The 12,373-nt window shown below is 41.7% G+C and overlaps 1 protein-coding gene across 2 annotated transcripts in view; it reads left to right on the forward strand.

Moving 5' to 3' along the window:
* pth1r (parathyroid hormone 1 receptor) overlaps positions 1–3,918 on the forward strand; it is a 59,042-nt gene extending 55,124 nt beyond the window's left edge. Inside the window, exons 9-14 of one of the 2 annotated variants that reach the window (XR_001572802.3) lie at positions 549–615; positions 722–816; positions 1,812–1,953; positions 2,283–2,324; positions 2,399–2,979; positions 3,081–3,918. Coding sequence is in view for 1 of the 2 variants with exons in the window: in XM_015956677.3 (XP_015812163.1) it covers positions 549–615; positions 722–816; positions 1,812–1,953; positions 2,283–2,324; positions 2,399–2,761 (709 nt within the window). In the remaining variant the exon portion in view is untranslated. Of the gene's footprint in view, positions 1–548; positions 616–721; positions 817–1,811; positions 1,954–2,282; positions 2,325–2,398 lie in introns of both variants that reach the window. The other variant, XM_015956677.3, reaches the window with a different exon arrangement.
* Positions 3,919–12,373: the final 8,455 nt, after the last annotated feature.

The following is a 12,373-nucleotide window of genomic DNA, read 5'->3' on the forward strand; positions in this document are numbered from 1 at the left end:
TAATACTGATGGGATGTATTCACAGCCACATCTACGGTTTATACACTAAACATTTAAAGCTTTAACTTTCACACCAAAACCTTTTCACAGGAATTTTTTTGGTGTAGCTTACAGCAACCGTTTTGGATGGCAACAAATGCCAGAATGGAAGTTGTCATCCATTTTTCAGTAATCAGACTCATCCAGCCATTCCTTAATCCATATTGCTTGATCCTGTGTAGGGACTCGGACAGTTGGTACCTATCTTCAGCCGTCATTTGGCCAAGGCAAGGGCAGCAGTTTCACTCATCAAGGAGGAAATTGGCCCAAACTAACTTTAAGCTACCTCAATCCCTCTCTGATAATCACTATTTGCCTTGCGTAAAATTGGTTTGCTCTGTGGAGGTGAGACCTCGGAGCCAAAAGCCGGGCCTGCATCCACCACCTGTTGACAGGAACTAAACCCCATGTCCCCACTAAGGCAGTAGTATTCATAAAACATGACCAAAGAGATTAATCAATAGAGTCATCTTTTCTCTTTTCCTCCCTTTTCCTGTTTGTTTCTGCAGGTGTTGGAACCTGAGTGCAGGAAATCTGAAATGGATATACCAAGTGCCTATCTTGGTAGCCGTGGTGGTGAGTAGAAACTCAGTTGGAACTGGAACTTTACCCCTTCACGTTCAGGATAATCAGTGTTTCAGATGATAATGTAATTGTGTCTCTGTGTTATTTTTTCCTTTAGATAAATTTTTTATTATTTCTGAACATCATCAGAGTTTTGGCAACTAAACTACGAGAAACAAATGCTGGACGATGCGACACCATGCAACAGTACAGGTATGTATTATCATACCAGTGTATTGGGCCAAATAAAATGTACTTACAAAACCCGTCTTTTCACCGAATGCATAAATAAGCATGACATAAGCTCCACAAATCGTAATACGCAGCAAATTACTGCTAATAGTGAATCGGTTTGTTTTCACCATCCACTAAGTGGCATGTCTCGGACACGCCCCACAAGCATAGTGGTGCTTTGATCTGCTAAATTTACGCTTTGAGTATATTTCTTACCAGGCCTTTCCACCAGGCACATAAATGTCGCAGAATGACCGTGTCTCTGTCCAAAGCGATTTGGACGCATCCCAGAAATATAAGGGAAGGTTGCTTTGCTAATTCACACATTTTGCCTATTTTTACATGCCACGCTTCCAAAATGCTTCCATATTGCATCTGAAAGTCTCCCAGTGGGAGGGGAGCTTGCTGGGAAAACACTAAGGGATACTAGGCAGCTTTGCTTGCTTTCAGCACCCTCTAGTGTCTGTTATTAATTATCTTTGGTCAAAGTAAAAATGAAACTTATCTCCTTGCTGTGTGTTTATCTTTTCAACACTTTAATCTAAAGCTGAAATGTCTCCTCAGCCTTCATTAGTGTCTAGAGAAGTGATCCATCACTAAAATAAACAAATCAGCTGTTGTCATGATCTAGAACATGCAGGAATCGTGCAGGAAACATGCTGGAAGCAGACTCCAGCTCCACCATATCAGCTCCGTTCCACTCCACAGCTCCAGCAGGGACAAGATCGGCAACTCTGAAGTTGCAATTATGGTATTTTGGCCACCAAGGGCAGTGGGGTTCGAGTGACATTTCATTAACCCTGTAATGGGTCATTTTAGCACATACTGGCTGGTGGAAAGCCTGGTTATTTTAAAATCTAACCTCAAAACTGTAAAATTGACTAATTTTCTTAACACATTTTGATGAAGGTGTCATCCAAAACCATTTAGCTCTTCAGAGAATTTGTTTCAGCTTGTCCATTGTCCTGTTACAGAAAACTACTAAAGTCCACGTTGGTCCTGATGCCACTCTTTGGGGTCCATTACATCATATTTATTGCCATGCCATACACAGAGGTGTCTGGCATCCTGTGGCTGATACAGATGCACTACGAGATGCTTTTCAACTCCTTCCAGGTGAAGTTACAGTGGTAGAAAACCTGAGCATAAGAATCTGTTACTGAAAGCCCTTCATGTTTTTGATGTCTGAGAAATCTGATTAACTTGGTGCGTTTAATCCTTGGGGTTAGCCATAAAAACAGTTGCCAAATGCCAAGTAGTTTTATGTTATTTAGCTTTTGATTTCTGTTGAGATCCTGATAAGGATAAAGCAAACGGCAGGGGTAGATGAATTAAAATATCAGAGCTAATGTCAAATTTTACAACTGAAATGTCATGTTAAGCGTGTCCTTATTGGAGCTGGGTTAGAGATAATGTTAGTAATATCACTTTGTGCTCTTTTTCAGGGTTTCTTGGTTGCCATTATATACTGTTTTTGTAACGGAGAGGTGAGAACTCTCTTTTTTATGTGTTTTAAAGTAAGGCGTTTCATTCATACTAAATAGCCTTTTTCTCCCTTGAGGTGAAAGCTGAGATCAAAAAGTCCTGGAGCAGAAGGACGCTGGCCCTGGACTTCAAACGGAAAGCCCGAAGCGGCAGTAACACATACAGCTATGGACCTATGGTTTCACACACGAGTGTTACTAACGTCACAGCCAGAGGACCGCTGGCCCTGCACCTCACCACGAGGCTGGGACCGGTGCCTGTGAACGGCCACAGGAACCTCCCTGGTTATGTAAAGAACGGCTCCGTCTCAGAGAACTCCATACCTTCCTCAGGACAGGAACTCCACATTCCCGAGGAAGAGCAAACTAATCACACAAGGCCCAGTGAGGAAGAAAAACCTCCGTCTGTAGTGGAGGAGGAGCGCGAGACGGTCATGTGACCTCAAGGAATTGGTGTACAGTAACAAAAGGTGGGACACTCAGGACAATGTGAAGGAGATGACTGCATGCATCAACACTGCCAGTTCTTTATCTCTCCTGTGAATCGAGCCAGAACATTGACAACTGATGAGGCTCAAAAGGGTGCATCACTCTGCAAGCTTACCTGAAGGATGATGAGATCGAAACGCTGTGGCAGATACGCTTTCATCAACCACCTGTAAGGGAGAATGTCTAAAAAGCTAAAGCAAACGTTCTTACTTTGTCTCCACAGCCAAGAGTCTCCGTGTCAAGTATTTGTTTTCCTTTGTATATAAACAGGAAGTTGGCGGGGGAATGGAGTTGCCAAAATCAGCATTAGTCATGATGAAGTCGGGCAAACTTGAAACAAACACAGGATATTTCATCTACAAGATTTAGATCATAAATGCTTCCATCTCCAAATGTCGCGTTTCACCTGCGTTGAATCATGTCAATGTTAAAGGTAAGTTACTCAGGTCATTGAAGTCCTCTGTTGTTGCACCACCCAAGGACGCTGGTGGGTTATATGAGGTAACAATATAGCATGCTATTTGTACAATTTCTGCTGTTTTCAACAGATTCCTCCTATTTAAGATGGCTTTTGAAGGGTTGAAATGAATGTATTATTGTAAAAATTACATAAGTATGACACACATACAGGAGCAAAGTAAGCATGACAAACGGAAATTTTTTATTAAGGCTTTTCAGTGTTGCTTAAAACAAAACTGGACATTAAGAAAATTAGAACAAGGTTGTTTTGTTTTTTTTTTTAGTTTCAATATGATTCAGGGTGAAAATGTGGAGCACACAGATTTATAGTCCAGTAAAATTCAAATCAATGTGAGATCTCATTTCCCTAGAAGGATATTTGTGGTGGACATGAAGGAAAAACAGATTTTTTTCAGGTTTTTCTTTTAAGGTACAATCGTGCTGCTTTTGTTTGTTTCATTTTATTTTATTATTTTTTGTATTCAAGTCACAATGTTTACAGAAATACGTTTTATTGTGAGCTAACTGTAAATGTGTATGAATATATTATAAAGATGTTGTATTTTTGCTTTGCTATGCTCGTTGGACATATTCTATTATGTATATAATCCAAGCAAAACTTGTGAATAAATTTACAGATGAATGAGAAGACTCGTGTGGTTACTCACCAAAACATCCAAAATACATGTATTAGGTTACAAATATGATTTACCTTTGAGACTGGAAAAAATTAGTCTCGATATTTAATACACCAACTCAAACTTTATCTCAAATATCATGTTCTGCAAGTTCTTTCCTTTACTATGTTAATTAATATCTGCCTACCAGTGTTTACATGCTTTAGTTGTTTGATTTTTTTATCCTCATTCAGTGCAGTATTAACACTATTATCCAAATGTTTAATTAGGCCTGAGCAGCGAAAGCACTGGGCCTATTGCATCTGCTCTGTTTATTTTTCTTCTGCCAAGTAAATAGGCTTTTTGGAGGCCTTAACATAACCGAAAACTCAGGAATGTTTGCACACATGTCAGTTGCGGTGTAAAATTTTGTATTTTAAAGGTCCCAAAAAACTCGTAATAAAACTAGCTCCACAGCACCCCCTAGAATGTGAAAAATACCCCCCTCAGTAAACCTAAGATTGTCATACAGTTATGAAATTTTGTACACTTGTAGTACTCAACAGTCTGCACAAAAAAGCCTCTTGCAACCATGACCAACATCAAACAAGAAGTCGGCCATTTTGGTTTGAAGTGGTTATTTTGACCCCGTTTTGGCCATTTCTAGGGTCTGCTTCTGATTGATTTACTCAATCATTTTTTGCACGATCGTCTCGAAAGTTGTGGGAAATTGCTCAGAAGGGATGGGCGATCAAATAGAAAAAATAAAACTGACTTTTTTATATGCTGAGGGGGCGTGGCCAGGCCTCGAAGTTCAACTACTTGCCAAAAAATATAAATGGCTATAACTTCATATTCGAATAGAGTACAGTTAAAAAAAATTCTGTGGTCATTCGACATCCAGCCACAAACTAATCTGAATGGTCGGATGATGACATCACACAAGCCCGCCCCCTCAGGACCAAAAAGGTTTACTGTGATAGGTCCCAAATTGCCCCATTTCACTTAATCAACACAAATTTGTAGCTGGTACCTCAAGACAAGTGGGTGTTTCTTGCCGTCACTTTATGAGAGTTGTCAAAAGAGGATGGGGCTGTGGCAGCCCGGCGAAGTCAGGTGTACCGCCGTGGCCATACGTTTGCCTCCCATTTTGTCATTTCTAAAGATATCGCCACGAAACTTCTGGTGAGTGATCCTAGTCTGGCCCCCCAAAGAATCTAATGTGAAAATCCAGTGGGCGTGGCCTATTTTCTTAAATGGTGCCCCCTAGGACCATTAAAATTGTCAGCCCCAAGCCATACTTTGACTGAGGATTACGAAATTTGGTACACTAATGTAGTGTCTCAGGACCTACAAAAATGTCTCTTGGAGCCAAGCGCAAAGTCGCACTGGAGGTCGGCCATTTTGGCAAGTACTCGATTTTGTGGCTTTTGCACACGTTGTTAGGAGAATGATGCCCCGTTGCCCTTTTCACCGATCACCTTCAAACTTCTGCTACATACTCTTAAGCTATAGGGGGGGGGAATCAAATGTTGTATATTTCAAAAGTTGAAAGGTGTGGGCGTGGCTAACCCTCAAACTTTGACCTGTCGCCACGCCACTCTTTCACAACTCCCTGTTGGACTCCTTTCACCCAATGACCAGCAATCTCTAGCAAATAGCTGTAGACAAGTTGAGGTAACTTGGTGTCCAGTATTGGCAGGTTTCAAAAAAAGGCGGGGCTTTGGGAGCATGGCAAAATTCACCATCACGCCATGTAAATATGTTTGCCTCTCATTTCCTCAGTTATCATGATATCGCCACAAAATCTCTGGTGAGTGATCCTAGTCTGATCCCCAATAGAAATGAATGTGATAGGTTGGTGGGTGTGACCTATTTTCAAAAATAGCTCCCCGTAGGACCATTAAAACTGTCAGCCCCAAGCCATGCTTTGACTGAGGATTACGAAATTTGGTACACTAATGTGGTGTCTCAGGACCTACAAAAAAGTCTCCTGGAGCCAAGTGCAAAGTCGCACAGGAGGTCGGCCATTTTGGTCCAAGTACTCCATTTAGTGGTTTTCGCACATGTAGTTTGGAGAGTGATGCCCCATCACCCTTTTCACTAATCGCCTTCAAACGTCTGCTATATACTCTTAAGACATAGGGGGGGGGGGGAAATTCAGCCGTCCAATTTTTCAAAAGTTGAAAGGTGTGGGCATGACTAAGCCTCAAACTTTGACCGTTCGCCATTATATTACCTTACCCTACCCTAACCCTAACCCTGTGGTCATTGGTTGATATTGCTTTAGCTCCACCCCTGACAGATATTAGGCCCTGAGTAACACATGCATTATGCAATTCACACCAAACTGCACACAAATGATTGTTGTCAAACTACAAACTTCTTCATGGAGTATTTCCTAAATTTGGGACAGTGCCCCCTAGATACAATAAAACCTTTGTAACTTCTGCAAAAAAGCTCCAAAATATATCAAACATGGTGGGAGTCATCACACAACTGCAATCAACAAATGTATGTGCTCACTCGTTCAAATAACTTTAACTCCGCTCACTTACAGCTTTTTGTCTCTAGATGACCCATGCAACGTTTGACTGATGCCAAATTAACAGAAAACCATCATTGATTACCAAAGATGACCTCTATGGGATTTAGTTGTAAATGGTCACAGCGCCCCCTAGATCGGTTCAAACTTTATCAACTTCTAAAGATAAGGTCAGAATGGCATTATACTTGGCTTGTGTCATCACGTGACTGCACCAAACACATTGATGTGGTTGTTGGTTCAAACCCCTTTAGCTCTGCCCCCTTTCAGCTCTTTGGCTCTAGAAAGCACACGCACTGTCTGACTGATGCCAAACTACCACAAAACCATCTTTGACTCCCTAAGAGGTCCTTAATGGGATTTTTATGTAATCGGTCACAGAGCCCCCAGATAAGATTAAGAGTGAATTACTTTCTAATACAAGGTCACAATGGCATCAAACTTGGCTTGTGTCATCACGTGACTGCACCAAACAAATTGATGTGGTTGGTGGTTCAAACCCCTGTAGCTCCACCCCCTTTCGGCTCTCTGGCTCTAGATAACACACACAACGTCTGATTGATGCCAAAATTACAGAAAACCATCTTTGCCAACCAAAGCTTCCCTCAATGGGATTTTTCTGTAATTGGTCACAGCGCCACCTAGATAACTTTAACCTTCAATGACTTCAAAAAACGTGGTCAGAATAGCATTAAACTTGGTTTGTGTCATCACACCACCAGTGTGGTAAAGATAGAGTATCCCCTAGTTTCTGGTGTCGGGGTGGTCGATGTTTATGTTCAGCGGATGTGCCCGGGTGCACCAGACTGTTGGCCAGGCTGAAGCGGCGCGGAGCTGTGAGGACTGAACGACACTGCTTTCAGCTTTAATTGAAACTTCCTCCCTTTTTTTGTTTATTTCAGTGCATGCTTTACTATAGTGTCCTTCACACAAATAGTTGCATCAAACATCAAAGAAGAAATAAAGTTAGATTTTTTTTTACTTTCTTTGCCCCAAAGTGCAAAAGTAGGAAATGCATGCAACTCTTTTGTATCCAAAGAGCTTTTTTTACAGTGAGCTTTTCATCTATAACTTGCTTACTTAATAATAAATGACTGTCTTAAACAGGCAGCAACTAAAAGGAAATATTGAAACTGAACTGCACAAAGTTTTGCAGAATGAAAACAAAACTATATATATATATATATATATATATATATATATATATATATATATATATATATATATATATATATATATATATACATACATATATATACATACACATATATATATACATATATATATATATACATATATATATATATATATATATATATATATATATATATATATATATATATATATATATACATATATATATATACATATATATATATATATATATATATATATATATATATATATATATATATACATAATGTTTTCTGTCTTTTATTTGCGCCTGATGCGTTTCCCTGCATGCTGTGGAGCGGGGCGCTGCGTGCATCACCTTGTCCTCCGACGCACTGATCACTGATACGGCCGCCAAACAGCGAGCGCTCCGCTGTTTTTGCGGTCGGTAGATCTTTTAGAACTGCAGTTCAAAGGTAACTCATGAGGTGAATATATATGAACCCAGGTAGCAGTTTCTCTTTAGGATTGAGAGGAGATGCAGGAAGATAATAAACAGACAGGACAGAAAAATAGTCAAATAAAAACAAGTTAGTTTTTGTACCTGCTGTTGCAACAAACAGACACCATTGAAGGTAATCAGAAGTGAGGAACAGAAAATGAAATAATTATTTTAATGTTTAGAGCAGCAGGAACTCCGAGAGGCTGCAGGCTCATCAGTGAGTTTGCGGCTGCTGCGCAGGGGGAGGGGGGAGATGGCTGAAGCAGGGGGAGGGGGGAGATGGCTGAAGCAGAAACTACCATTGTTAAAAGAAATGTGTTTAACTTTGAAAATGTGGGCGCAATTTTAATTGTCAAAAACTCCAGTGAACCATTAGTTCATTTTGCTCAAATAGAAATAGAGGCCTGCCTCTAATACTGGCCCTCCTTCCAATAAAGGCCTGGAGCTTGATGGGCTTGAGTCAAATACAGGCCCGGGCCTGTATTAGAGGATTTACGGTATATACAAAACCAAAGGAGCAATATTGAAAAAGGAGAAACCAAAAACGCCAACCCAGAAGGGGATGGGATGAAAACAACTGAGAATGTTCTATTTACACACAAGGGGAGATCCGAGGTCAGAGTCTAAAGCCGGTCTGAAGTCAAATTACCAAAGTGTCTAATCTAAGTCCAAATTCCAAAACCGAGTCAAATACCGAAGTCTAATGAGCAAACCAAAAGCGAACAAGGAGAAGAGAATAGTGCAGACTCTTGCGAATTTACACTACCCTTGGACCTTCTCCCTGAATGAGACCCTGAATGAGACCAAGAGGGCAGCTTTTAACAGCTGAGCCATGATTAGGAGCGATTGCCCACACCTGTTCACCGGAAGACAGACGAAGCAGAAGGCCGCTGAGTCCATCCTGTGGCCGAAAAGGAGCGCTGCACGTACCCACACAGTCGTCAATCCTAGGTAACGGGAACGAGTCAGGAACAGTGGTGGCGTTTATCTTACGGTAATCTGTGACAAATCTAAAAGTGCCATCAGGTTTATTCTCCAACAAGCAGGATGAACTCCATGAGCTGGTGCTTGGTTTTGCTAGGCCGTTCATGAGTAAGTAATTTACCTCCTGCTTCATCAACTCACGCTTATAAGGACTGGCGTGGTAGGGGTGCATCCGTACAGGCGTAGGGTCAGAAAGGGTGATGTCGTGGGTGATGAGATGAGTCTGGGAAGGAATATCTGAAAATAACTCAGGAAATGAGTGGATTAATTCTTGTGCTTCTACCTGTTGTGCTGGAGAGAGATGTTCTAAGCAGCGCGAAAGATTCTTAAGGGTTTTCGAATTGCTCAGACAAGGAGTAACAGGAGGACCCATGGCAAGAGGAGGAGAGGACATTTCTAGATCGGGTGGCTGCGAAATAGCGGTGGCTACAACACCAGACATAGATGGGTTCGCGCCTCTACTACGAAATAACTTAAGCCTGTTGATGTGGCACACTTTGGTCTTTCTACGCATCAGCGGGGTTTTTATGACATAATTACGTTCATCCAGTTTGGACAACACTTCGAAGGGACCCTGAAACTTAGGAGAAAGCGAGGAACCAACAGTAGGACTTAGGATCAGTACTTGATCCTCTCCTTGTAGAACACGGGAGCTAGACTTTCTGTCAAAACGCCTCTTCATGGAGGCCTTAGCAGTTCTGAGGTGTTGTCGTGCTAACTGATTAGCTGCCTGGAGTCTTTTCTGGAAGGAGCTCACATAGGACAGAAGACTAGTAGTAACAGGTGGAACTCTCCAAAGAAATTGTTCTTTCAGAGTCTTCAAGGGGCCCCTAGGGGCATGACCGAACACCAGCTGATTTGGGCTAAAACCGGTGGACTCCTGCACCGCATCCCTAGCAGCAAACAACACAAACGGAAGACCTTATTCCCACAAATGACCGGAGGAGGAGCAATGTTTTCTGAGCATGGTCTTTAGCGTCTGATGCCACCTCTCGAGGACACCCTGACTTTCGGGATGATAACTAGATGAAGTGACGTGCTTTACGTTCAAAGTTTTTGTAACCTGAGCAAAGACCCGAGAGGTGAAGTTAGTCCCTTGGTCCGATTGTATGACAGTAGGTAACCCGAAAACAGAGAAGAATCCTGTTAGAGCTCTTATCACGTTTTTAATAGTGATGGAGGACAAAGGAACAGCTTCTGGAAAACGAGTGGCCGAACGCATGATGGTTAATAAATATTTACGGCCTGACTTAGAGGGAGGAAGAGGCCCCACACAGTCTATGACAATATGGTCAAAGGGAGTTGAAACCACAGGGGTCGGGTGTAACGGAACCGGTCGAATAGTTTGGTTTGGCTTTCCTACGACGTGACAAGTAGCACAGCTACGGCAAAAGTCCGACACGTGTCGTTTCAGACCCGGCCAGAAGAAGTGGCGCAGTATGACCAGATAGGTTTTATTCATACCTAAATGTCCCGCCCAGTCACACTCATGAGCCAACGAGAAAATATCATTTCTAAAAATTTCAGGCACCACAATTTGGCTAACTTGGGCCCAATCGGAACCTTTTTTGGAGACCGGAGTCCAGAGGCGACACAAAATATCACCCTCAACCACATACGAAACCTGACCTTCAGGGGACGTCGGAGCCACACCAACTAGCGCAAAATAGGGTTTCAGAGATTCATCAGCTTTTTGTGCTTCAGCCAAGGTCTTACAGGAGATGGGATAATCCGTTAGAGGTCCTTTGTAGGCCAGATAAGGCATTTTTACAGCCGAACCTGGTTGGGTGACATCATCAGCTGACGGCGAGAACAACACCGAATCACCAAGTGAGATCTCTGAGTCTTTCTTAAGCTGAGCACGGGTTAAGACACAGGCAGGCAGTAAGTCTGAGTTAACACAGATTTCAGGCGGGGATATAAGCTCAGGAGGAGGTAAAACCAATCCACCAGCAGCGTCATTTCCTAAAATCAGGTCTACTTTTAGGTCACCAGAAATCAAGGGACAAGTGAGGCGAATACGATGCACCTCCGCCGGAGCTGAACCCATTTCAATTCCCCGCAACAACACCGAATAACCAGCCTGGCTGGCGACAGAAAATTGTAACACATTCCATTTTATCAGGGTTTGATAAGCTCCGGTGTCTCTTAAAATCACCACTTCCTTGTTAACATCATCGCCAATCAGAGACACCACTCCCGTAGACCAAAATGGTTTAAAACTCGAGAGAGGGGCTTCACATTTATCTACACTGTGTGAGCTCTTGTCACAAGCAGCTATGGAATCCAAACGCTGGGGAGGGATCAGGCAGGCAGACAAACTAGAAAACGTAAAAGGTTTTTAATGATCACTGGACACAGGACATGGAAACAATGAGGCAACAAGAGACACAGGACTGGAGGGGTTTAAATACAGGAGGGCTGGGAGCTTGGGTGATTGGGAAACGAGAGGCAGGTGGGAGCAATCATCAGAGACACAGGCTGAACCAAATGGGGAGACAGGACAGGGTGTGACACATACTGACCCGTTGTTTTCAAAATCACCGATTATGAAATTAGAAGATCTATACTATTATAAAATAATGCAATTTATGTTTAGAGTAAAATTAACGGCTCTATCAGAAAATATACTAATGTTTTTTGCAAAGAGGGAAAGTAAATATGATTTAAGAGGTGTATGTATGTTTGTTCTACAAAAAGCCAAAAAGGGCATGAAAAGGAGATGTATCTCTGTAATGGGAGTAAAATTTTGGAATGAGGCTAAAATAGAATTCAAATTAGCAACTTCTCTTTCAGTTCTTAAAAAACTTATCAGTAAAAATATTTTTGAAGAGTATTAATTTGATGTTGATGGATGGATTTGTGTTTTATTTTTATTTGGGTTGTTGGTTCATTGCGGGAAATTGAAAATTTGTTTTGTAAGTAGGTTAGGCAATTATATAAGCTATTGCTTCTGCCTAAACCTATTCAGTCATGAGATACCAAATAGACACCATATACAAATGAATGCATATGTTAGTGAGAAATGGTATTTGTATCTATTTGTATGACATGTTATTGTACACATTATCTTAAGATGACTGAATAAATTGATCATTCATAAATTGATCATTCATTCAATAACAAATAGTCTAGCTGTGGGCTACTGCCTGCCAAAATGGCGCCGTTCGATTTGAACTGTTGCATGCCGGGAGAAGTGACGTCAACTCCCGGAGCTCTATTGCCCAGCCGTCAGACCTGTGGGTCAGCTGATCCAGCTGCAGAGAAAAAGGAGAAACCTCTAACCCTTTTTTAATATTGTCATCAAAAACACAGCAAAGTATCGTCTTACCTGCAGTTATTC

Source organism: Nothobranchius furzeri, chromosome 11 (assembly GCF_043380555.1).
Source record: "Nothobranchius furzeri strain GRZ-AD chromosome 11, NfurGRZ-RIMD1, whole genome shotgun sequence".
NCBI classification, from domain to species: domain Eukaryota; kingdom Metazoa; phylum Chordata; class Actinopteri; order Cyprinodontiformes; family Nothobranchiidae; genus Nothobranchius; species Nothobranchius furzeri.